This window comes from Delphinapterus leucas, chromosome 1, assembly GCF_059928025.1.
Source record: "Delphinapterus leucas isolate spDelLeu-1000000601 "Yukka" chromosome 1, BTC_Dleu_Yukka2, whole genome shotgun sequence".
NCBI classification, from domain to species: Eukaryota; Metazoa; Chordata; class Mammalia; order Artiodactyla; family Monodontidae; genus Delphinapterus; species Delphinapterus leucas.
This window is the reverse complement of record NC_143129.1, coordinates 183,213,509-183,235,233: the sequence shown is the minus strand read 5'-3', so window position 1 is coordinate 183,235,233 and position 21,725 is coordinate 183,213,509. Positions and strand designations below refer to the sequence as shown.

The window sequence follows — 21,725 nt, the reverse complement described above, 5'->3', positions numbered from 1 at the left end:
ACTGAAAGTTACCAGCACCCCTGTGCCGCTCTCCCCCAGGGTAAACTGCCTTCCACCCGAGGTAACCCCTATCTCTTCTTCTGCCAACATAGACTAGTTCTGCCAGCGCTTGTTCTCCATTTAAATGGGATCTTGAGCATATACCCTTTTGTGCCTGACGTCTTTCTCTCAGCTTTATATGTGTGAGATTCATTTATATTGTTGAATTGATAGATCATCCACTCTCGCTGCTAATACAACATTCCATCGGGAGAGGAAACCACAGTTTGTTTTTCCATTCTACTGCTGATGAGCACTTGGGAAGTTTCTGTTTGGGGACTACTATGAATAGCGATGCTATACTCTTGTATGCTTCTTCTGGCGCACCTGTGCTGGCATTTCTGGAATTAATCGCTGGGTCGTAGGACATATGTGTTCACCTTTAGTAGATACTGCTAAACAGTTTTCCAAAGTGGTTGTACCAATCCGCATTCTTGGAGCAGTTCTAAAGCCTCGGGATTAGCTGACATCTGTGTCCCGTACATACTGAGAGCGACAGGTCTGGGCTTCATGGAGAGCTGGGGCTTGTTAGCAGCTGCATCCTGGGTCCTGGGCCCACAAAGAGGGAAAGAATTCCCATCCTTCTCCTGTCCCCTCTCTGGTATTTGATTCTGTCCTGCCCACACAATCCTGAGTCTTCCTCTTTTAGGAATGAGTTTTTAATATCAAAGTGTTTCCCTGCATCCCAGATGGATGAGTGTAGTCGAAGGCTTCGTTTCCACAGCACTGAGGTAGCCCCATCCATCCCTTTGGCTAGAGTCCTGGGGAGTTCCTGCTGCATGTGCTCATCTTAGCCTCGGGACTGAGTGGCCAAAGATGCCTTCCTGAGCTTGGCCAAAGCATTGTAAATGGATTTTCCAGAATTCCTGACTGTCCTCCACATTTTGAGTCAAAAAAAACAGCCTTTGGCCTGGCCATTCTCAGAAAGAGGAACCCAAAGTAGGATGTGGTTTTACAATCAGAGGAAGTGGATCCCAACAGTGGTAACATGGTAGCACAGGGTGACACGCTGCCCTGCTGCTCAGAGCAGCTTCTGCAACTAACTGAGGGTGAGGCCTGGAGCCAGCTGGCAGAGCCACCAGAAGAACATCTCTCTCAAACTAAACACTTCCTTTCAACTATTTTAAAAAGTCACTTAAATCTCGGAGGATGTGACCCTAGGGTAAGGAAGTATTTGTCTAAAGAATAAAAATGATAAAACATGAAGGAAAAAGATTTGCCTACATCAACATTCAAAACTTCTGCTCCTTAAAAAGACCCATAAACAAAGTGAAAAGATGACTCAAATCAGATATTGCCAACTCACTCAAGCAACAAAAGAACTGAATCTAGAGAATGTAAGAAACTCTGCCAAGCAGTAAGAAAAAGACAGCCCCACAGAAAAAAATGGGCAAAGTTTATAAGCTGGATATTTGCAGAAGGTAAACATTTTATGGATAATCAGAGAAATGCAAATTAAAACAAGAGAGCATTTCACGCCCACCAGATTGGCAGAAATGAGTAAATTTGACAGTACCAAGTGCTGGCAAAGATATGGAGATTAAAAAGTTAAGGATGTGGTTATACCTGTCGTAGGTTATATGTATGATCTGACAATTCCACTCCTAGGCATATACCCTCTACCTGCACTGCCCAGTATGGCAGCCACCAGCCACATGTATTTCTTGAGCACTTGAAATGTGGACCGTATGATTGAGGAATGGAATTTTTAAACATTTTATTTAATTTTAACTCATTTAAACGTAAGAATTCATACTCGATTTGGTTATTGGAAAACTTTTAAGTATATTTGGAACAACTTGATTCTGTGAACCTACTTTTTTAACCTGTTAATTGTATGAAATCTACATAAGATGAAATACTTCTGATACAAACGTAGCGTCCGAATTGTCCTGTAAGTGTAAAATACACACCAGATTTCAAAGACTTAGCACCAAAAAAATGTAAAATATCTTGTAATTTTTCTGTACTGATAACATTGAAATGACCATAGTTTGGATATATTGAGTTAAATAAAATAGATTACTAACTGAATTTTATCTGTGTCTTTTTACTTTTTAAAAATGTGGCTACTGATAACTTTGACATTCCACGTGTGGCTCACATTATATTTCTCTTAGACAGTGTTCACCAAGACTCTCACTTGTACACAAGGTGATGTGTGCAAGAATATACGTTGCAGCATCGTTTGTAATAACCAAAATGAGTAGACACAAACCTTGAGGTTCCTTAGCAAGAGAGGGGGGTAAATAAATTGTTTATTTACACAGTGAAATATCTCCCAGGAGTTAAAATGAATGAACTAGAGCTACATGTATCAGCATGGATAAATCGAGATTGCAGCGCTGAGTGGCAAAAACAAGGGCAGAAGACTCAGTAATCAAACAATGCTTTAAAGCATGGAAAAATATTAGGAATTGTTTGTGGACACATTTTAGTATAATAAAAGGAGAAGAACATGCACGGAAACTATAAACAACCAGAATCCAGGTGGTGGTAACCCTGAAGTGGGAGAGAGACTCAAAGACCTCTTATTGTGTCTGTAACATTTTGTTACTTACCGGGCAGTGGGTTTGGTATGGCTGAGATAGTTCAACAGCTTGTTTGATGGCTAAAGCCATTTTCAAGTCATTTGGTTTCTGGTCAAAAAGTTTCAAAGAACGTCGTCCTTCGCTCCCTCTCAAGTCTGGGGTTGTCTGCCCAGTGATCCTGCCATTTTCCATCTTTGCTGGCTGGTGGCCATGGTGAGGTCTCCCACGTGTGTGTGTTCCTGAGAAAAAATGATTTGGCATGGGTTTTTTGGTGGTTTAAACTGGGGGCACCGCCGTGAAGGATGCAGACAGAGTGCCTGTAGCTCAGCCTAGACAGTGGCCTGGGGCAGCAGGAGCCACAAGCCACCTCCCGGCTGGGACTCCATCCCAAGCTTCCTGCTGACAAAAGTCCTGAAATCCTGTTTTCCAAAGGGTCCTATTAAAGGACTCACCCAGCACACCTTAGGGCCTCACTTTGCCTTTGCTTCCTTTGCAGGACGATTGGTATCCGAGAATTAAAAGAGCAGGATGCCCCCCGGGGTTGACTGCCCCATGGAATTCTGGACCAAGGAGGAGAATCAGAGCGTGGCCGTTGATTTCTTGCTGCCCACGGGGGTCTATCTGAACTTCCCTGTGTCCCGAAATGCCAACCTCAGCACCATCAAGAAGGTACGATCTTGACCTTAAAACTAGTTCTCAGAGCTTGGAACTCAGAGAATCAGACAGATGGACTCTGCAACTCTCAAATTTGAGATCCTCAGCTATGAATTTTAAAAGATATGGTGGGGGGGGCTTCCCTAGTGGCACAGTTGTTAAGAATCTGCCTGCCAATGCAGGGGACATTGGTTCGAGCCCTGGTCCAGGAAGATCCCACATGCCACGGAGCAACTAAGCCCGTGCGCCACAACTACTGAGCCTGAGCTCTAGAGCCCGCGAGTCACAACTGAAGCCCGCGCACCTAGAGCCCGTGCTCCGTAACAAGAGAAGCCACCACAATGAGAAGTACGCGCATCGCAAGAGTAGCCCCTACTCGTGGCACCTAGAGAAAGCCCGCACACAGCAACGAAGACCCAACACAGCCAAAAATCTTAAAAAATAAAATAAAATTATAAAACAAGTAAATTTAAAAAAAAAAAAGATATGGGAATTCCCTGGAAGTTCAGTGGTTAGGACTCCACGCTTTCACTGCCTGGGGCCCAGGTTCAAGCCCTGGTCAGGGAGCTAAGATCCCGCAAGCAGTGTGGTGCGGCCAAAAAAAAAAAAAAAATTAAAAGATAAAAATAATGTCCAAGAATTGTTTAAAAACTCACAGTTGAAATCCACCTAGCTTTCCAAATTCAGCTCCCGCCTTTATCATGGCACGTTTACCCTCCCTAGATTCCTGTGAAAGCTTCAGGGTGCTGGTTCCCAGGGTGACCTTTCATTCTCTCCATGACTGTGCCATCACGTTTGAAACCACACCCCATGCACGGCTGCTTGAGTTCTCCCGGTCTTTTGTCTTCAGAGCTGTCATCATAGTCAACATCATCTTTGCAAATGGTTTTTGGCTTTGTTGAATAATTTTCATCATGGATTACTGAGTCAAAGGATGAAATATCTGGATGGTATTTGGTAGATCTTGTCTTGTGACCTTTCAAAGGGCTTATCCCACTTGCAAAGTGTGGGATTTAATGGGTCATGGCAGAGGACAAGGCCTTAGCCCGGAATTTGAAAAGCTATACTTGGGAGCAGAAAAAAAAGGAGAGAAGCAATGGACCATACTTGAGTTTTGTTTTGTTTTGTGTTTTAATCTTCCCTTCCTCGGGGTAGGGGAAATTTTAATTTTCATTTAAAAATGAAATTTCTTTTTTTTCCATTTCAAAAGTACTATGGACACATTGAAATTTAGGAGAATAAGAAAAAGTAGAAGGAAAAAATTACCCATGATCCAGCCGTATGAGACAAGCACAGTTAACACTTTGGCTGTTTCCTATTTTCTTTTCTATGTAGTGTTTTTTGGTGATAGCTCTGATTATGAATTTTTATATCTTTTTTCTGAGTTAACATTGTAACATCCTTTTCATGTTATTAACCTTGTGTAAATATCATTTTAATCTTTTTATTTTTGCTCACAGGGCTCTACATGCATATTATTAAAATTCCAAATACCACAGAAATATAAAACACATCGGTCTCAGCAGTCTCACCTCATATCCCAGTTCAATTTCAATTTCTTTTTTTTTCTAAGATTTTTTTTTGACGTGGACCATTTTTAAAGTCTTTGTTGAATTTGTTACAGTGTTGCTTCTGTTTTCATGTTTTTATATTTTTTGGTCGAGAGGCATGTGGGATCTTAGTTCCCCGACCAGGGATCGAACTCACCCCCTGCATCGGAAGGCAAAGTGTTAGCCACTGGACCGTCAGGGAAGTCCCCAGTTTCAATTTCTTAATATTTTAATTTATACCAGGGACCAGACAGTTAATATTCTAGGCTTTGCAAAGCAGCCATAGACGGTGTGTAAGTGAACGGGTACGTCTGTCTTTCTGCCGTTGTAGGGCTGAAGCAGCCATAGACGGTGTGTAAGTGAACGGGTGCGTCTGTCTTTCTGCCGTTGTAGGGCTGAAGCAGGCAATGACGGTGTGTAAGTGAACGGGTGCGTCTGTCTTTCTGCCGTTGTAGGGCTGAAGCAGCCATAGACGGTGTGTAAGTGAACGGGTGCGTCTGTCTTTCTGCCGTTGTAGGGCTGAAGCAGCCATAGACGGTGTGTAAGTGAACGGGTGCGTCTGTCTTCCAGTAACTTGGCAGACTGTAGCTTGCAGTAGTTAATACGTTTATCATCGTTTTTATGGGAATGAGCTTGAATTACAACTGCTGTTCTATAGCTTGGGGTCTTTTCCCACTTAATGCTGTATGTGGGAGCCCTGTGTGCATTGGTACAGGTATCCTTAGATTCTGGGTCACACGCCTGTGCTATCCGTTTGCATTGATGGACCGTAATTATCCATCCCCCGTGGAAGAAAAATAGAGCTGTTCTCTCCTTTTCCATCTTCTCTGTGACTCAGCGGTGAGCACCTTTGCACTAACACTTGGTGCCCCAGTGGCGCTCCTGTGATCCCTGGGGACTCCTCACCCCAAGGCCACATACTGGACACAGCCCGCAGAGGCGTTTATGGCCCCCTCGGTGTGTGAAACTTTTCTGAATTACTTGCCATCATTTAAAGACCAGGGTGATGAACCAGGAACGATTAGCTGTGTGCCTGGAGGTCAAGTCTGGATGGCCATCTCTCAGGGTAGCCTACAGGGGAAACCTTAGGACCCACCGCTCTGCTCCAGGTTTAGAACCTACCTGGCCCTGTTCGTAGAAGGGCAGGGACGGCGACTCCCGGTGACCCTGTGGTCAATGCTCAAGGGACGGAGAGAGTAGTGGTCCTGGGATCTTGCCTTTGCCCCCTTGTCAGGGTCGTAAGACCAGCCTCCACCCGCCTCCCGGCTCCCTGGGGCCCTGCCCACCGTAGGGGAGGAGCTGACCGGCCACTTCCCTTCCAGGTGTTGTGGCACCGAGCCCAGTATGAGCCGCTGTTCCACATGCTCAGTGACCCCGAGGCCTACGTGTTCACCTGCGTCAACCAGACCGCGGAGCAGCAGGAGCTGGAGGACGAGCAGCGGCGGCTATGCGACATCCAGCCCTTCCTGCCCGTCCTGCGCCTGGTGGCCCGCGAGGGTGACCGGGTGAAGAAGCTCATCAACTCGCAGATCAGCTTGCTGATCGGCAAAGGTGCCCTGCCGAGGCCAGGCCGTCGCACCTCCGCTGGGCCTGCCCCCCGCCCCCGCCCCGCCCCGCCCCCGAGCCCCACGCTGACCCGGCTCCCCTGCCCCTCAGGCCTCCACGAGTTTGACTCCTTGCAAGACCCGGAGGTGAATGACTTCCGAGCCAAGATGCGCCAGTTCTGCGAGGAGGTGGCCGCGCACCGGCAGCAGCTGGGCTGGGAGGCCTGGCTGCAGTACAGCTTCCCCCTGCAGCTGGAGCCCTCAGCGCGGAGCTGGGGGCCGGGCACCCTGCGCGTCCCCAACCAGGCCCTGCTCGTCAACGTCAAGTTCGAGGGCAGCGAGGTGAGCGGTGGCTCACGCCGGCCCGTGTGCTGCATGCAGGCTGCCGTGTCCACGGGGGACACTTCCCCTGTGAGACTCCCGGTCACCCACCAGCCTCCCCAGTTCATCCTCCTCCCAGCAACATCGGGTGGTATTTGTAGGGTATCCATTGCATACGAGGGGCTTGGCCAAACGTCCCACCGGCGAGTTCCACAAGGCAGAGTGACCAAGAGGCTTTGGTCCTCGGTCCACTCACGCATCCAACAGGTATTTCCTGGTGTCGGCCACGTGCCATCATCAGAGCCTGCCGTCGTGGAGCTCACATTCAGGGGTCAGGGGGCGCCTAATACTTGCAGACGGGCCAGCCCACCCCCTGTGCCCCAGAACCCCATGGGCTCTTCGCAGGCGTGGAGGACTGACCCTCCCTCCTCCCCCTAGGAGAGCTTCACCTTCCAGGTGTCCACCAAGGATGTGCCCCTGGCACTGATGGCCTGCGCACTCCGGAAGAAGGCCACGGTGTTCCGGCAGCCGCTGGTAGAGCAGCCCGAGGACTACACACTACAGGTGAACGGGAAGCACGAGTACCTGTACGGCAGCCACCCCCTCTGCCAGTTCCAGGTGAGGCCTGGGGTCCGGGAGGGGTTCCTGGGTTCCCTGCAGTCCTGGCCTGGGGCCTGGGTTGGGGCGGCGGGGGGGCGGGAGCTGGTCCTCGGCCCCTCTCGAGCCCGACAAGCCAGACCTTGGGGGTCACGGTGAGAGTGCGCCCTTGCTGGGCTGGCTCTCCCCGTGAGCACAGGGAGGTGGGCGGGGGCAGGAAGGGCCAGCAGGAGAGGCCCCAGAAGGCCTGGCGTGGGCAGGGGCCAGCATGGGGCATCCCTGGGTAGCCAGTCGTCCAGGGAACAGTGGAGCCACTCACCCCACCCCCCATCTCAGTACATCTGCAGCTGCCTGCACAGCAGGCTGACCCCCCACCTGACCATGGTGCACTCCTCTTCCATCCTCGCCATGCGGGACGAGCAGAGCAACCCCGCCCCCCAAGTCCAAAAGCCACGCGCCAAACCGCCCCCCATTCCTCTGAAGAAGGTGAGCTGGTGCCCTGCACTTACCCTCCCCTGCAGCCCTCCTTCCCACCTGAGGTCCAGCCCAGGCGCCTATTGGGCATCGCCCTGGACCAGCCATAGGTCCAGGGGGCCCTTGTCTCATGCCTTCTGGTTGCTCGGGGTTGAGAGTTGGGCCTCTGGGCTGGGGTGGACTCCTGTCTGGACTCCTGGGGCAGCCTCTAGGCCTGGCGCTTGGCCGCCTGCCCCTCCTGTCTCCCGTGCTGTAGGCAGAACTCCATGCCCTGCAGCGCTCGGGGGGGTCTTGGGCCCCCTGGGGCGCCTGCACGGCAGGTTTTCTGGTAAAGGATGGCGTTGCGGGCAGGAATCTGCAACACCCTTGCCGCCGCGGTGGCCACGCACCCTGGCAGCAGCCGGGAGCGCAAGCCTCCCCTGAATTCCCCTGCTTTAACGCCCCCGCTTCTCCCCTCCACCCCGCCCAGCCCGTCTCCGTGTCCCTGTGGTCCCTGGAACAGCCTTTCTGCATCGAGCTGATCCAGGGCAGCAAAGTGAATGCCGATGAGCGGATGAAGGTAGGGGTTCCTGGGCCGGGAAGGGCCCGGGGAGTGCATGTTTTTTGCACAAACACGGTGGCTGTGGCCTGGATGGGTGGCGGAGGAAGAAGGAGGGGGGGTGTCACACGAAAGCCACCTGACCACATTACCCAGCATCCCTGCCGGGGATGGTGATGAGCTGCTTCAAAACAGGAAGGGGGGAGGGGAGCAGGCCAGCCGGCCAGAGAGGACAATTCGGAGAAACCGGGCCCAGCGAGTTCTGGGTATTGACTTTGGTGGAGGTAGTGGGGCCAGGCCCAGCCCAGGGATAGAGGAACCGCAGAGCCTGGGAGGTGACAGGCGCAGAAGGGGAGCCGCTCCAGCTGGGCCGGGGCCAAGGCCACGGCCACCCCTGGGTCGTTCACACACCCACCTCCTCTGGCCTCAGGACGGCCCTGTGAGGTGCAGGTTTTCTCGTCCCATTTGCAGGACGGGAAACCCGGGTCCAAGGATGTCGGGGCTCTTTGGGGAGCACTTTTTGGTTGGGGTAATTTCACAAGCAGGTCAGGCGTGGGCTCCCATGGATGAATCCTGGAGGGCTGCATGGGGCAGCTTTCTGGCCAGGCCATGAGGAGGCAGGGCGAGATGTGCAGGCGGCATTAAGTCCTTCCCTGCCTACAGGGGCTCATGCCATTCTGAGCAGCGGGGGCACCCTTGGGTGCTTAAGCTAGAAGGGCCCCTGGAGTTCCCGAGCCCTGATGGGGAAACTGAGGCCCAGGGCAGGGAGCCAACACGCCCCAGGGTCCCACAGTCAGTGGGGAGCACAGCCCACGCCGCCCTCCCCTTCCCCCCAGGACCACACCTCCCCCTCAGGCAGCCAGCCCTCCCTTTTCCGGACCACCTTCAAGCACCTGGCGGGGGAGGGTTCAGACCCACGTGAAATGAGGACCTTTCAGGAGGAGATTCGAGCCTTAGGTGGGAGGGACACCCGGGCGGGAGAGGGAGGCTGGGCCTCTGCCGCCTGCCACCCGCACCGCGCCTTCCCCAGCTGGTGGTGCAGGCCGGCCTCTTCCATGGCAACGAGACGCTGTGCAAGACGGTGTCCAGCTCGGAGGTGAGCGTGTGCTCAGAGCCTGTGTGGAAGCAGCGGCTGGAGTTCGACATCAGCATCGGCGACCTACCGCGCATGGCCCGCCTCTGCTTCGCGCTCTACGCCGTGATCGAGAAGGCCAAGAAGGCTCGCTCCACCAAGAAGAAGTCCAAGAAGGCGGTGGGTGGGGCCGGTCGGGAGGCGCTCCGTGATGCGCCCAGTCCAGTCCCGGAGCCCGCCCCGGGGCCACTGCTCATCCCGTTCCCAGCATCCCAGCTGGCACGCAGCCTGGGGATGGGGTCCAGGAGGGCCTGTGAACCCCGGCCTCTCCACACCGTGCGTGCGCACACACACACACACACACACACGCGCACGCGCGCACGCTAGCCCCACCCCTGCCTGCCATGTGATGGTGCTGCGTTCCCGGGCTTATGAGCACAGTGACTCGGAATACCTGGGCCTTTGGTCCTTGTGGGAACCTGGAGGGAGCTCCCTGCCCTGGAAGGACAAATGCAGTGTCCTTGCAGGGAGCGGGGTGGCCTGAGTCAGCAGCCAGTTGGAGACAGAGTGGTGGTCGAGCACTGAGTCACGGGGCCCAGGATGTGACTGACCACCGAGCCACCCTGACTCACTCGTAGCTGAGCTGGGCCAGCTCCCTAGGGCCTATGTGGTTTGTTTGAGGCTTTCTCAAGAAGCCGAGAGTGGGATGCATCCGGGAGCAGAAGGGAGTCGAGGGGTGACTGACTCTGCTAGCTGCTTCGAAGGGAGTCTGGGCAAGGGTGGGAAGCGTGGTCTGGCTGGGCCCATCCTGCAGATGAGCAAACGGAGGCTTTCTGGTGGCTGGCTGTGACCTGCCCGGTTTCTCTCCCAGGACTGCCCCATCGCCTGGGCCAACCTCATGCTGTTTGATTACAAGAACCAGCTCAAGACCGGCGAGCGCTGCCTCTACATGTGGCCCTCCGTCCCAGGTTGGCCCAGGCCAGGAGGGAGAGGCAGAGGCCAGGGGATTGGGGAGGTGGGTCCCACACGTGATGACATCCCCCTTGCAACTCCCATCTGTCCTTGTATCCAGACGAGAAAGGGGAGCTACTGAACCCCTGTGGGACCGTGCGGAGTAACCCCAACACTGAGAGCGCAGCCGCCCTGGTCATCTTTCTCCCTGAGGTGGCCCCCCACCCTATATACTACCCTGCCCTGGACAAGGTCAGTGAGGGGGCCCTCGCCATTTGGGGTCCAGGACCCACCCTGCCCAGAAACCTCGAAGCTAAAGGTTAACTGTCCTGACCCTGCCTCTGGGGCTCCCCAGGACATGGTCCCTGCACCCCGTGAGTTGCCCGGGCTGGGAGCTGGGTGCCCACACACGCTTGGGGGCTTCCTTGACTCCCTGGACTCCTCATGTGTCCTAGAGCAGTGATTCTCAACCGGGGGCCGCTTTGCCCCCCAGGGGACTTTGGGCAATGTCCAAAGGCATTTTTGGTTGTCACAACCAGTGGGAGAGATGCACCTGGCATCTCATGGGCGGAGGTCAGGGATGCTGCTAAACGCCCTACAGCACGCGGGAGAGTCCCCACCACTGAGAGTCATTGGCACACAAAGTCAGCAGTGCCAAGGTGTTGACGCCCGCCCCGGGCCCCCCACCCCCACCCCCGGCCAGGCTGGCGCAGGCCCCGGGGTTGCCGCTGACAGCAGGGTCGCTCTTGCAGATCCTAGAGCTGGGGCGGCATGGGGAGCACGGGCGCTTCACGGAGGAGGAGGTGAGCTGGGGGCCGCGGGCGGTGGGGCGTGGACCTGGCTGCAGCCCTCACCGCCCCTGTGCCCCTCAGCAGCTACAGCTGCGGGAGATCCTGGAGCGCCGGGGCTCCGGGGAGCTGTACGAGCACGAGAAGGACCTGGTGTGGAAGATGCGGCACGAGATCCAGGAGCACTTCCCCGAGGCGCTGGCCCGCTTGCTGCTGGTCACCAAGTGGAACAAGCACGAGGACGTGGCCCAGGTGGGCGGCAGGGCCGGGGCCGGGGGAGGGGGCAGAGTCTGGAGCCAGACCGCAGCCTGCGCCCCCTGCCCTGACCACCGGCACCCCCCAGATGCTCTACCTGCTGTGCTCCTGGCCCGAGCTGCCCGTCCTGAGCGCCCTGGAGCTGCTGGACTTCAGCTTCCCTGACCGCCACGTGGGCTCCTTTGCCATCAAGTCCCTGCGGAAACTGACGTGAGTCCCGCGGGCTTCCTCATCTTCAGAGGGCGGCTTTGCCCCAATGGCCCGGGTCTAGCCGCTGGCTGGGGACTCTCCCCTGGGGGCCTGCTCAGGTGAGGCTGGCCTCCCGCCCCTACCCTGCCCCCTCGCCAGCTGCAGACCCTCTCCCGAGCCGTGCAGCTCCGGGCCCAGCCGCCCCCCTTCTCTGCAGGGACGACGAGCTTTTCCAGTACCTGCTGCAGCTGGTGCAGGTGCTCAAGTACGAGTCCTACCTCGACTGCGAGCTGACCAAATTCCTGCTGGACCGGGCCCTGGCCAATCGCAAGATCGGCCACTTCCTCTTCTGGCACCTGCGGTAGCTGGACTCACCTGGAAGGCCACGGGGAGGAGGGGCCTCTTGCCTGCGGGCCTTGCGTCTCCGCCGGCCAGCCCGGGTGTCCTCGGTGGCTGGGTCCTGCGGGGCTGGGAGGGGCTGTGTGGCCCCGCCTGGCGAGGCGAGGCTCAGCCCCTTCTTCCTCTCTCCAGCTCCGAGATGCACGTGCCCTCGGTGGCCCTGCGCTTTGGCCTCATCATGGAGGCCTACTGCAGGGGCAGCACCCATCACATGAAGGTGCTGATGAAACAGGTGAGGCTCGGGGCTCCCGCACCCCTGCCTGGGCTCTGCTTTGGGGCAGAGTTGCCCCGGCCCCTGTAGAACCGCGTGGGCCAGGCCGAGGCTTGGAGCCTGCCCCTCCCAGCCTGCCCATGCTGCCCTCCCATCCTCCTGGCCAGGGGGAAGCGCTGAGCAAGCTGAAAGCCCTGAACGACGTCGTCAAAGTGAGCTCCCAGAAGACCACCAAGCCCCAGACCAAGGAGCTGATGCACCTGTGCATGCGCCAGGAGACCTACCTGGAGGCCCTCTCCCACCTGCAGTCCCCACTCGACCCCAGCACCCTGCTGGCTGAAGTCTGGTGAGCCCCAGGCCCCAGGCGGGGCCTCCCCACCTCCTCCCCTCCCCCCAGGCCCTGAGGAGGGCCCGGTGCTGACTGCTGTCTGGTCCGGCAGCGTGGAGCAGTGCACCTTCATGGACTCCAAGATGAAGCCCCTGTGGGTCATGTACAGCAATGAGGAGGCGGGCAGCGATGGCACCGTGGGCATCATCTTTAAGAATGGGGACGGTGAGCAGGCCGGGCCCCGGGCAGGGACCCGCTGAGGCCTTGGCTTCCCCTCGCCCTGCCATACTACCCTCGGCGGGGGCACCTTGCAGTGGGGGCCAGGGGCAGATCTCCTGGAGGGCGAGCTGACGAAAACACAGAGTCTTGGGGCTCCGGGGCCTGGGCATGGCTGGGATTGGAGAACCCACCAGAAACTCATGCCTTTCCTCCCCGGGGGCGGCTGCACAGACCTCCGCCAGGACATGCTGACCCTGCAGATGATCCAGCTGATGGACGTTCTGTGGAAGCAGGAGGGCTTGGACCTGAGGTGAGAGGCCCTCCCGTCATCCACTTGTGCCTGCACCAGGCCTAGGACCATACCCCGTTGGAGGGGTCCCCTGTCAAAGCTGACATTACCACCTCAGCTGGAAAAAAGACTGGCTCTTCTAAGAAGAGCAGGGACCAGTTTGAAACTCGGGGTCAGGGAGGCGATAGGGCCGCAGGATGAGGGTGGAGAAGGCCAGCCCTGGCCCTTTGCACTGTCTCCCTCCATTGGTCCCTTTCCCTCAAGCATCCCTGGCTTCCTGCCCCATCATCTTCCAAGCCACCTGGATTTTTCTTTCTGAGCAAACATGAGTTCAGCCAAGGTGCCGACTCTTCCTCTCTGCATCCTGGGTGCTGGTGTGACCTCTCCAAGGAACCTTCCCTGGAGCCCTGGGAGTCAAGGGCTCGCCCCTAGTACCTGCCTCCTCTTTTCAGCAACTTGAGTAGCATCTCCTGCAGCCTTTTTGGGTTAAGCTCCTCGGGGTCAAGAAGCCCCTGGGACAGCCCTTGACCACTGTGTCCACCTGCCCCTCCTCCCACCTGGCTAGGATGACCCCTTACGGCTGCCTCTCCACCGGGGACCACACAGGCCTCATCGAGGTGGTGCTTCACTCAGACACCATCGCCAACATCCAGCTGAACAAGAGCAACATGGCGGCCACGGCTGCCTTCAACAAGGATGCTCTGCTCAACTGGCTCAAGTCCAAGAACCCTGGGTAGGTTTCAGGCCCAAGGGACAGATGCCCTCTCCTTCCCAAGAGGCAGACCTCGGGAATCAAAGGCAAGGAGGAGGGACTTTGACTGTCTCTGTGGCTTCTTGGCTCAGCTGAGGGCCATCCCATAGATGCTGTGGGGTGGGGGGGTGGGGGAGTGGGTCAGGTCTCTGTTCCCACATGTATCAGTTAGTTATTGCCGCATAACAACCACCCCGAACTTAGGGGCCTAAATCATAAATCTGCAACTTGAGCTGGCTCAGCTGAGTGGTTCTTCTGCTTTAATCGCTCACACAACCGCTCTCATCTGGTAGTTTGACTGGGCCTGGAGGATTGCACGTCTGAGGCTTCTCTCCATGTGGCCTCTCATTCTAGCCTCAGCTTCCTTCCATGACAGTAGGGGAGGTTCAGGAACTGCAAGGTGTCTTGAGGCCCAGGCTCTGGAAGGTGCCCAGCATCACTTCCTCCATGTTCTGTTGGTCCAAGCAAGTCACAAGGCCAGATTCAAGGGCAGGGGACATAGACACCACCTCTTGGTAGAAGAAGCTGCAAAATGGTGTGGCCGTGGTTTCCATCCCTGCCCCCCAGGGAGGCCCTGGATCGAGCCATTGAGGAGTTCACCCTCTCCTGCGCTGGCTACTGTGTGGCCACATACGTGCTGGGCATCGGCGATCGGCACAGCGACAACATCATGATCCGAGAGAACGGGCAGGTAGGGGTGGTGTGGGGCTGCCATGAGCATGGTGCCTGCCGCCCGGTGCTGGCCCGCTGGCCATTCTGCTCTGCACACGGCTGCTGGCAGAGCCCCCTATCCAAGCCCTTCCAGCTCCCTCTCCCTCCCCAGGCTCCTCTGTGTGAGGCACCCTCCTTTTTGACTCCTTTTGGGTCTTTGCTCTTCCCTCCCCTCAGCTGTTCCACATTGATTTCGGCCACTTTCTGGGGAATTTCAAGACCAAGTTTGGAATCAACCGTGAGCGAGTCCCATTCATCCTCACCTATGACTTTGTGCACGTGATCCAGCAGGGGAAGACGAATAATAGTGAGAAATTTGAAAGGTGAGGGTGCCTCAGACCCCCGAGATGCTCCTTGGTGCCAGGGGCGGTCAGTCAGAGGACGCTGGGGCTCTGTGGGCACGGCTCCTTCCAGGGTGAGGGCGGGCTGGCCGGCTGGCTGGGGTGCAGGGGGACGGGAGGACCCACGGCCCGCTCCCTGACCTCCCACTACAGGTTCCGGGGCTACTGTGAAAGGGCCTACACCATCCTGCGGCGCCACGGGCTGCTCTTTCTCCACCTCTTTGCTCTCATGCGGGCGGCAGGCCTGCCTGAGCTCAGCTGCTCCAAAGACATCCAGTACCTCAAGGTAAACGCCAGGGCAGGGCCCCGCCAGGCAGGAGACCAGGGAGCCCCGGACTCCTCGAGGCACCACCCCCCAACCCCCGAGCGTGGTGGACCCACAGGGCCCTCCTGACTCGTGTGTGCTCACACCGGCCTGGGACCCAGGTCTGGCAGGAAGCCACCGGCTCTGGCCCACCCTCCTGTCCTCCACAGGCTGTGGGCGTTTCCACTTGTACAAGAGGGTTCCCTCCATGGTTAAAAACTGTCTTTCCTTCCTGCGTCTTTTCAGTTTATGAGACGCTGGGGCGGGGACTGAGGTGGGGGGGGCCATGGCCCCCGAGTTCCTAGGAAGAAGCTGCTCCCTCCCTTCTTCCTCTTGCCAGCTTCCAGTGGAGAAGGCCAAGCCGCCTGCCTTCGGGGCCAAGACCTCCGGGCTCAAGTTGGCATCTTATTTTGAGGATGGGGCGGGGCGGGGGCCGCCTTGGTTGGGGTCGGAACGAAGAGCTCTTCCCGGGGGAGGTGCTGGGTGGCGCCCTCCTGGCTCCCTTGGTGCAGTTCTCTTAGGAGGGAGCGTTACCTGCCCAGAGAGGGTGGAGGTGCAGGGAGACGGGGCTCCCTGCTGAGCAGGGCCCAGGCCCCTCCGTGGGACGCCCATTGCTTCCATCTTACCTCAGGATTCTCTGGCATTGGGGAAGACGGAGGAGGAGGCTCTAAAGCACTTCCGGGTGAAGTTTAACGAAGCCCTCCGGGAGAGCTGGAAAACCAAAGTGAACTGGCTGGCCCACAACGTGTCCAAAGATAACAGGCAATAGCAGCCCGTCCAAGCCCTGGGCCTGGAGACAACCGAGCTGCCAGTCTTGGGAGCCGGGCATCCTCGGCCACCCTCCGGGACCTGAAAGGCTGGACGGCATCCTTGGGAAAGAACCTACACAACTGCCTTTTGTTTACACTGGTTATTTATTTATGACTTGAAATGTTTCGGGAACTAAACAGCCATACATGGAAATGTACCCTAATGTGGGGAGGGGCACCGTCCTCCCACTTCCCCATCCAAGCCCTGGGCTTTGATGGGAAGACACTGTGAACCCGGCACCTCGAGGCCGCATCTCGCCGAGGATCTGTGACCTCAAGTCTTCCAGCTGGTGGGTCTGGAGCCGGCAGAGATGATTCTCCCGTCTGGGAGCTGCCTCCTCCCCAGGCTCCTGCCGTGCTACACCGGTCTTGGTGCCTGGCAGTGACCCGGTACCTGCTGTCCAGACAGGGCACCCACGCCTGTTCACCCCCTCCACCTGCGTGCCCTCCACTGACTGAGTTCTGGGCAGCCCCCAGAGGAGGCCTGGGTACCCTCTAGATTCAGGGATGATTGCTTTCCACTTTTTTTTTTTTTTTTTTTTGCGGTACGCGGGCCTCTCACTGTTGTGGCCTCTCCCGTTGCGGAGCACAGGCTCCGGACGCGCAGGCTCAGCGGCCATGGCTCACGGGCCCAGCCGCTCCGCGGCATGTGGGATCCTCCCGGACCGGGGCACGAACCCGCGTCCCCTGCATCGGCAGGCGGACTCTCAACCACTGCACCACTAGGGAAGCCCTGCTTTCCACTTTTAAAGCGACTCCTGGGTACGGGAATTCTTCTCTGCTGTAAAGTGATTTTGTTTGCGGGTGAGAAAAAAAATAGCCAAACTACTTTACTGAACCTCTACGGCTTGGGAGAAAAGCCCCAGCGCCCATCACATATAGCGCACGCTGGTCGAGACACATTAAAAAGGCCTGAGCTTGATTTAGCTCATCCTGGTCATGGATCAAGACACAAGCAGGTGCGAGTACTTTGTGCAATTGTATGCAACCTCCCTCCTCCTAAAGCAGGTTTTAGGTCATGAAAGACCTGATCTCCTCTCCAGAACGCTCACCTTTGAGAACCTGCTCCCAGTACCCAGGCAGCAGAAGCTTGAGAGTTAGGGGTGTGGTGGCATCTTGTCCTCTGACGGTACTTAGCTGGAAATGATTCAGGCTCAGCCTTAGGTGCATCTGAGGAGCTCGAGAAATGCAGGTTCCCAGGCCCCCCCTCAGCCTTCTGGAGCCAACTCTGGAGATGGGGCTAAGAACCTGGGCTTCTGGAAGCCCACAGGTGAGCTTCATGTATTAGCAGCCGACTCGGGACCCGCAGGGGCGACACCACTTACCTCTCAAAAGGCTTTGCACGGCTCAGCAGAGCCAGAAGTAGCTGCCCTGTCAGCAGCCCCGGTGCACGGCTTCCAGAAGAGTGAGTCCAGGTGCCAACTCTGTTTCTTGGTTCACGAGAGGTGGCCGAGAGGCACTGCCCATAGCAATCCATGCCACCCACAGAGCCCCACTGACCAGACTCTGGTTCCCAACTAAGTGCTGAATTCCTCAGACCCATCCACCTGTTTGGAAATAGGAAAAGCCGAGTGTACGTCTACTTGTTATTTATTTGGACGAGTCTGTGCTTCGTGGTGTGGGCAGCACACTGCATATACACAGCAATAGCCGGTTGGGTGCATGGCCTGTGTGCCTGACGAGAAGAGTATTTTCTATTTTTTTTAAATCATTTGATGTTTCTGTATGGGGAAGGTGAGTTCAGCGTAACTGATGTAGGTTCAACAGTCTGAAACATTGAAATGAGAGGTAAAAACAGATTAAAAGAAATAAAATCCTTGGTATGTTATGTTCTTGGCTCAGAAAGAAACAAGAGGACGCAGGATTAAAATGAAAACAAGACCAAAAACAAACCGCTCTCCCACTGGAGTTAGAACAGACTTTATTGTATGTATACACTTTCTGACCTGTCATCAATATACACATCTGAAAAGTGATACCACGGCGGCTACAGACAGCGCGGAGGGTCCCGTCTACGCCTTAGTGTCTATCCACGGTCTAAACAGAGCAGCGACGGTGACAGTACATGGAGGGGTGGCCACACACGACACAGGACAGCTGGCAGTGTCCTCGAAACGAGCAGTTATGATCACAGAAGTGTTCAAAATTATTTTCCCCCAGTTTTAGAAATCTAAAAATTTACACGTAAATTAAAAACCACGTGCTGTAGGGGTTTTCGCTCCTGACTGCGGTTCTCTCCCTTCACCACCTACTGGGCATGGGTTTCACCCCCCCGGGGGCTCTGGGGAGGAGGGGCGCAGGTGCTCGGGGAATCGAGCACTGCCTTCAGGCCATTGGGCGTCATTTCCGCCAGGTTCTGAGTACGGATCCCCCAGGCCTGTTGCTGTCTCCAGACCAAGTGGTCAGAGGGTCTGCACCATCCACATGATCGAAACATACTCTCACCAGCAAGGAAACCTGCATCTATTCAGTATGGACCCCAAGGCTGCACCTGAGTCCAGGTTCCTGCATGAGGAAATGCCAGTCCTTGGAGAAGGGAGCAAACATGGCCAGGGACCCCAGCTCCCCGCAGCCCTCAATGGGTAGAATCCCAAAGAAAAGACCTGGCCGTTTCCAGCCTCCAAAGAGGGGTCCCTGATCCGGTCCCCTCCTGCCGGGCAGCAGATCAATGTCTGTGCTCCTTTCTCCTCATCTTGGGGCGGGGTGGGGGGCGGGGTGGGATGGGCAGGGTCTCCGGTCCCTCCCCTCCCACGCTCAGTGTCTCCGCTCCACTTTGCATCCAGTCCCGGATTATGCTAGCACAAAAGACACGAGGAATCCCAATTTATTTACAAAATATTAAAAAGTCAGTTCATCATCTACATATTAACCCCATTCTGCCATTTTATACATGCACTAGTTTGGAAAAAATAAAAACTTTTTTTTAAAAAAAAAAAAAAGAAGAGGACTACCAGGTAGGAGCGAGCAACTCTAACCCTTTGTCAAGGAGTCCAGTCACTGCAGCTTTGCTGGAGTTGACATCAGCCACAGAGCGAGCGTCAGCTCCTCACATAACTTAAGAGCGAGCAGGGCGGACGAAGGGAGGGAGCAAGGGGGAGCCTATGGTCCTATACACCAAGCGTGGGCGGAGATCGGCGACGGGGAGGCTCTGCAGACCTACTGGCCAGGATGACTCTGTACATCGTGGACCCTTGGGGTGGGCACAGGGATGACAGCAGAGCCTCCTGAAGCAGGAAAGAAGGCGACGGCGGGCGGGCACGGCCGCAGCTCAGTAGCTGAGGGTGGAGTCGTCCCACTCCAGCTGCTGCTGCCGGCTCGCAGTCTGCCGGTCGCCGGGCTCCACCCCCTCCTCCTCGCTGCTCTCCGACTCGGCGCTGGTGATGTCATCCTCCTCGTCCCCGGCCTCGCTCTCCTCCTCCTCCTCCTCCTCCTCCTCCTCCTCGCTGCTGTGCTGGTCCTCGTATGTCTGACAGAGAGACACGGCGACCAGGCGATGAATCCAGCCCCTCCCCCGCCCCAGCTGGTGACCCAGGGTTTGTCCACCGGCTGGAAGCCACATCCCACGACCCAGCAAGAGGGGCTGGACTAGGCTCCTCACCAAAGACGAAGGGAAGCACAGCTCCGGGCACCAGCCACAGCCGGACCGTGACCCTAAAGCAGGCCCCCCCAGGCCTCAGTTTGCCCACGCGAGGTCATGGTGCGGACCACGCAAAGCATGTGAGCTTGAAGGTGAGTTGAGCCTCCCTGGGGCCCTGGCCTGCAGGGGTTCTCAGTCGGCGCGTCACCGCCCTCGCCTACCTCCATGGGGTTCACGGTGATGGTCAGGGCAGAGTCGTCCCAATCCATCTCGTTCTCTTTGCCGCTGTCCTGGTCCCGCATGGTCCTCTGGTGAGCAGCCCGGATCCGGAACACTCCCAGGATGATCATGAAAACCAGGAAGCTGACGCACACCACGATGACGACGGTTGCGGTGCTGGGGACGACTGCGGGGGAGAGGAAACAGGACGGCTGTGAGGACGAGACCCGACCCGACCCGCCGTGTGCCCTCGGCCTCCACTGCTTGCTCCGTCCGCCCCCCAGAGAACGGGAGGAGCTCCGAGAAAAGGCTCAGCACGGGTTCAAGTCTGGGTTCGGGCCCCCACCGCCCCGTCCGTGCTCCGGTTTCCTCGTGTGACGTGGAATAACAGCCAGGCCGCTGGTGGCTGTTCCGAGCGGCGGTGGGGGAAGAGGGGGGCTGAGCTCACGGCAGGAGTCGGGGAGGGGCGTCCCAGGCCTACCTGCGAACGGGTGGGGGTTGGCCAGGTTGTGACCTGAGAGGTCAATGAAGGAGCGGTGCTCGGGGTGCACGAACTGCGGCTGCGCGGCCATGTGGCTGGCGTGCTCGACGGGGTTGGCCGTGTGGATGACGTTTACCTGCAGCGGAGACACAAGGGCAGCCTGAATGTGTCTGCGGATGGAGTGGACATGCACTTGACCAGCACCACCGAAGTGGGCCCTGGACCGGTGCTGGCGGGCAGAGAGAAGAACAGAAGCGGCCAGGGAGGCTGCTGTGACCATGTGATGCTGTCACACAGCCAAGAACATTCTGCTGTTGGAATAGCTCACTTTTATTGTATCTAATAAAATAATTCATCCACCACAGACTGGAGAAGACACAGCACCACCACTGGCCCTTCACCACGGGTGGTTCGAGAAGCCCGGGCACACCACATTGCCCCTCTTTTCCCAAAGCTACAGCCACGTGAAAGAGAGCACAAATCAGAGCCTTTAGTTCCTTTCAAATCTGCTACCCTTTGGCTCAAAGAAAACACTCATGGGCTCTTCAGCCCTGTGAGTTTAATTCTGCTGCTACGGGGTCACAACGGAGGCGTTCAATTGCTGAGAGTAACTTTGGGTCCATTTCTCCAGGGCACAGAAGCTCCGAGTGATACGAAAGGTGTCCCAGCAGGACGAGTGCCCTCTGGCCATTGCGGCCTAAGTCCCCACGACCATGTTCAGTGGACAGCAGCCCTGCCGGTGCCGGCAGCAACCCTCGCCCTGCGCCAAGGATCTATTCACGGCAGGGCCAGCCATCTGCAAAGCCCCGGCTCCCCCGGTGAAAGCAGTGTCAAATCTCAAGAAACAACCTTGCCCCTCAGCCCGAGGCACGGACCGCCACTCGGTCCTGACCACCTCCCTCCAGAGGCCCCTCTGACTCTCAGGCTAAGGCAGCCTGTGAAGGGGGGGCACCGTGCTGGGCCCCAGCCCACCCCGTGTATAACCTGTCCCCCCAAACCTCTGCAGGTCTAATGGGGAGCAGCCCCCCGGCTGGGAAAGGCAACCCACCCCAGGATGAACCTAAACACGAATGCTCTAAAAATCGGCATTGGCAAACATCAGGGCCGTGAGCCAGGCACCCGGTCACCACGCTGCTGCCTTGCTCAGCACAGCCCGGCACCCACCTCCACCTGGAACTCGTTGCTGACGTAGCGACCATTCAGCTCGGAGCAGACGAGCTTGAACTTCCGGTCAAGCAAGGACCTGGTGTGCCAGTTCCGATAGCGCAGGAGGTGCAAGACCTCCTCGTAGCTAGCCATGGTGTCGACACCTGCGGGGAAGACAGCAGTGGCTGAGCTTAGGGACACAGGCCGAGGGCGAAGGCAGGCCGCAGGCGGGCCCCAGAGCCACCCGGCCGCGCGTCTGGCTTGCCAACTGCGGGGGCGTCGTCCCCTGCTGAGGGGCAGGTACCACACACGCCCAAACTTCCACCCGTTATGAGGACTGGACACCAGGCAGAGCTGTGCTCCCCTTCCCGTCTGGGAGAAGGTGCGTGGCCACCACTCATCCTTTCCCACCTCCTCCAGGACTGTCTCCAGCTGCT

At 56.8% G+C, this 21,725-nt stretch overlaps 2 protein-coding genes across 12 annotated transcripts in view; one reads left to right on the top strand and one right to left on the bottom strand.

Moving 5' to 3' along the window:
- Positions 1 to 17,684, top strand: part of PIK3CD (phosphatidylinositol-4,5-bisphosphate 3-kinase catalytic subunit delta) — a 50,149-nt gene extending 32,465 nt beyond the window's left edge. For 5 of the 11 annotated variants that reach the window (XM_089901703.1, XM_089901711.1, XM_089901691.1 and 2 more), the window contains 22 exons: positions 3,067 to 3,239; positions 6,097 to 6,325; positions 6,431 to 6,660; positions 7,078 to 7,257; positions 7,573 to 7,722; positions 8,180 to 8,269; positions 9,279 to 9,500; positions 10,192 to 10,288; positions 10,393 to 10,523; positions 11,024 to 11,074; positions 11,144 to 11,311; positions 11,403 to 11,524; positions 11,721 to 11,864; positions 12,035 to 12,134; positions 12,281 to 12,459; positions 12,554 to 12,666; positions 12,892 to 12,970; positions 13,515 to 13,682; positions 14,268 to 14,391; positions 14,589 to 14,734; positions 14,906 to 15,038; positions 15,397 to 15,651. In XM_089901703.1, coding sequence (XP_089757829.1) covers positions 3,099 to 3,239; positions 6,097 to 6,325; positions 6,431 to 6,660; positions 7,078 to 7,257; positions 7,573 to 7,722; positions 8,180 to 8,269; positions 9,279 to 9,500; positions 10,192 to 10,288; positions 10,393 to 10,523; positions 11,024 to 11,074; positions 11,144 to 11,311; positions 11,403 to 11,524; positions 11,721 to 11,864; positions 12,035 to 12,134; positions 12,281 to 12,459; positions 12,554 to 12,666; positions 12,892 to 12,970; positions 13,515 to 13,682; positions 14,268 to 14,391; positions 14,589 to 14,734; positions 14,906 to 15,038; positions 15,397 to 15,636 — 3,237 coding nt within the window. In that variant the 5' untranslated portion in view covers positions 3,067 to 3,098 and the 3' untranslated portion in view covers positions 15,637 to 15,651. The other 6 variants (XM_089901744.1, XM_089901735.1, XM_089901717.1 and 3 more) reach the window with 6 other exon arrangements.
- Positions 17,685 to 17,769: 85 nt separating this feature from the next.
- CLSTN1 (calsyntenin 1) overlaps positions 17,770 to 21,725 on the bottom strand; it is an 87,092-nt gene continuing 83,136 nt past the window's right edge. The window contains exons 17-20 of the mRNA XM_022598739.3: positions 21,307 to 21,452; positions 20,143 to 20,278; positions 19,664 to 19,848; positions 17,770 to 19,331 (exon numbers count right to left, since the gene is read on the bottom strand). Coding sequence (XP_022454447.2) covers positions 19,134 to 19,331; positions 19,664 to 19,848; positions 20,143 to 20,278; positions 21,307 to 21,452 — 665 coding nt within the window. The 3' untranslated portion in view covers positions 17,770 to 19,133. The remainder of the gene's footprint in view (positions 19,332 to 19,663; positions 19,849 to 20,142; positions 20,279 to 21,306; positions 21,453 to 21,725) is intronic.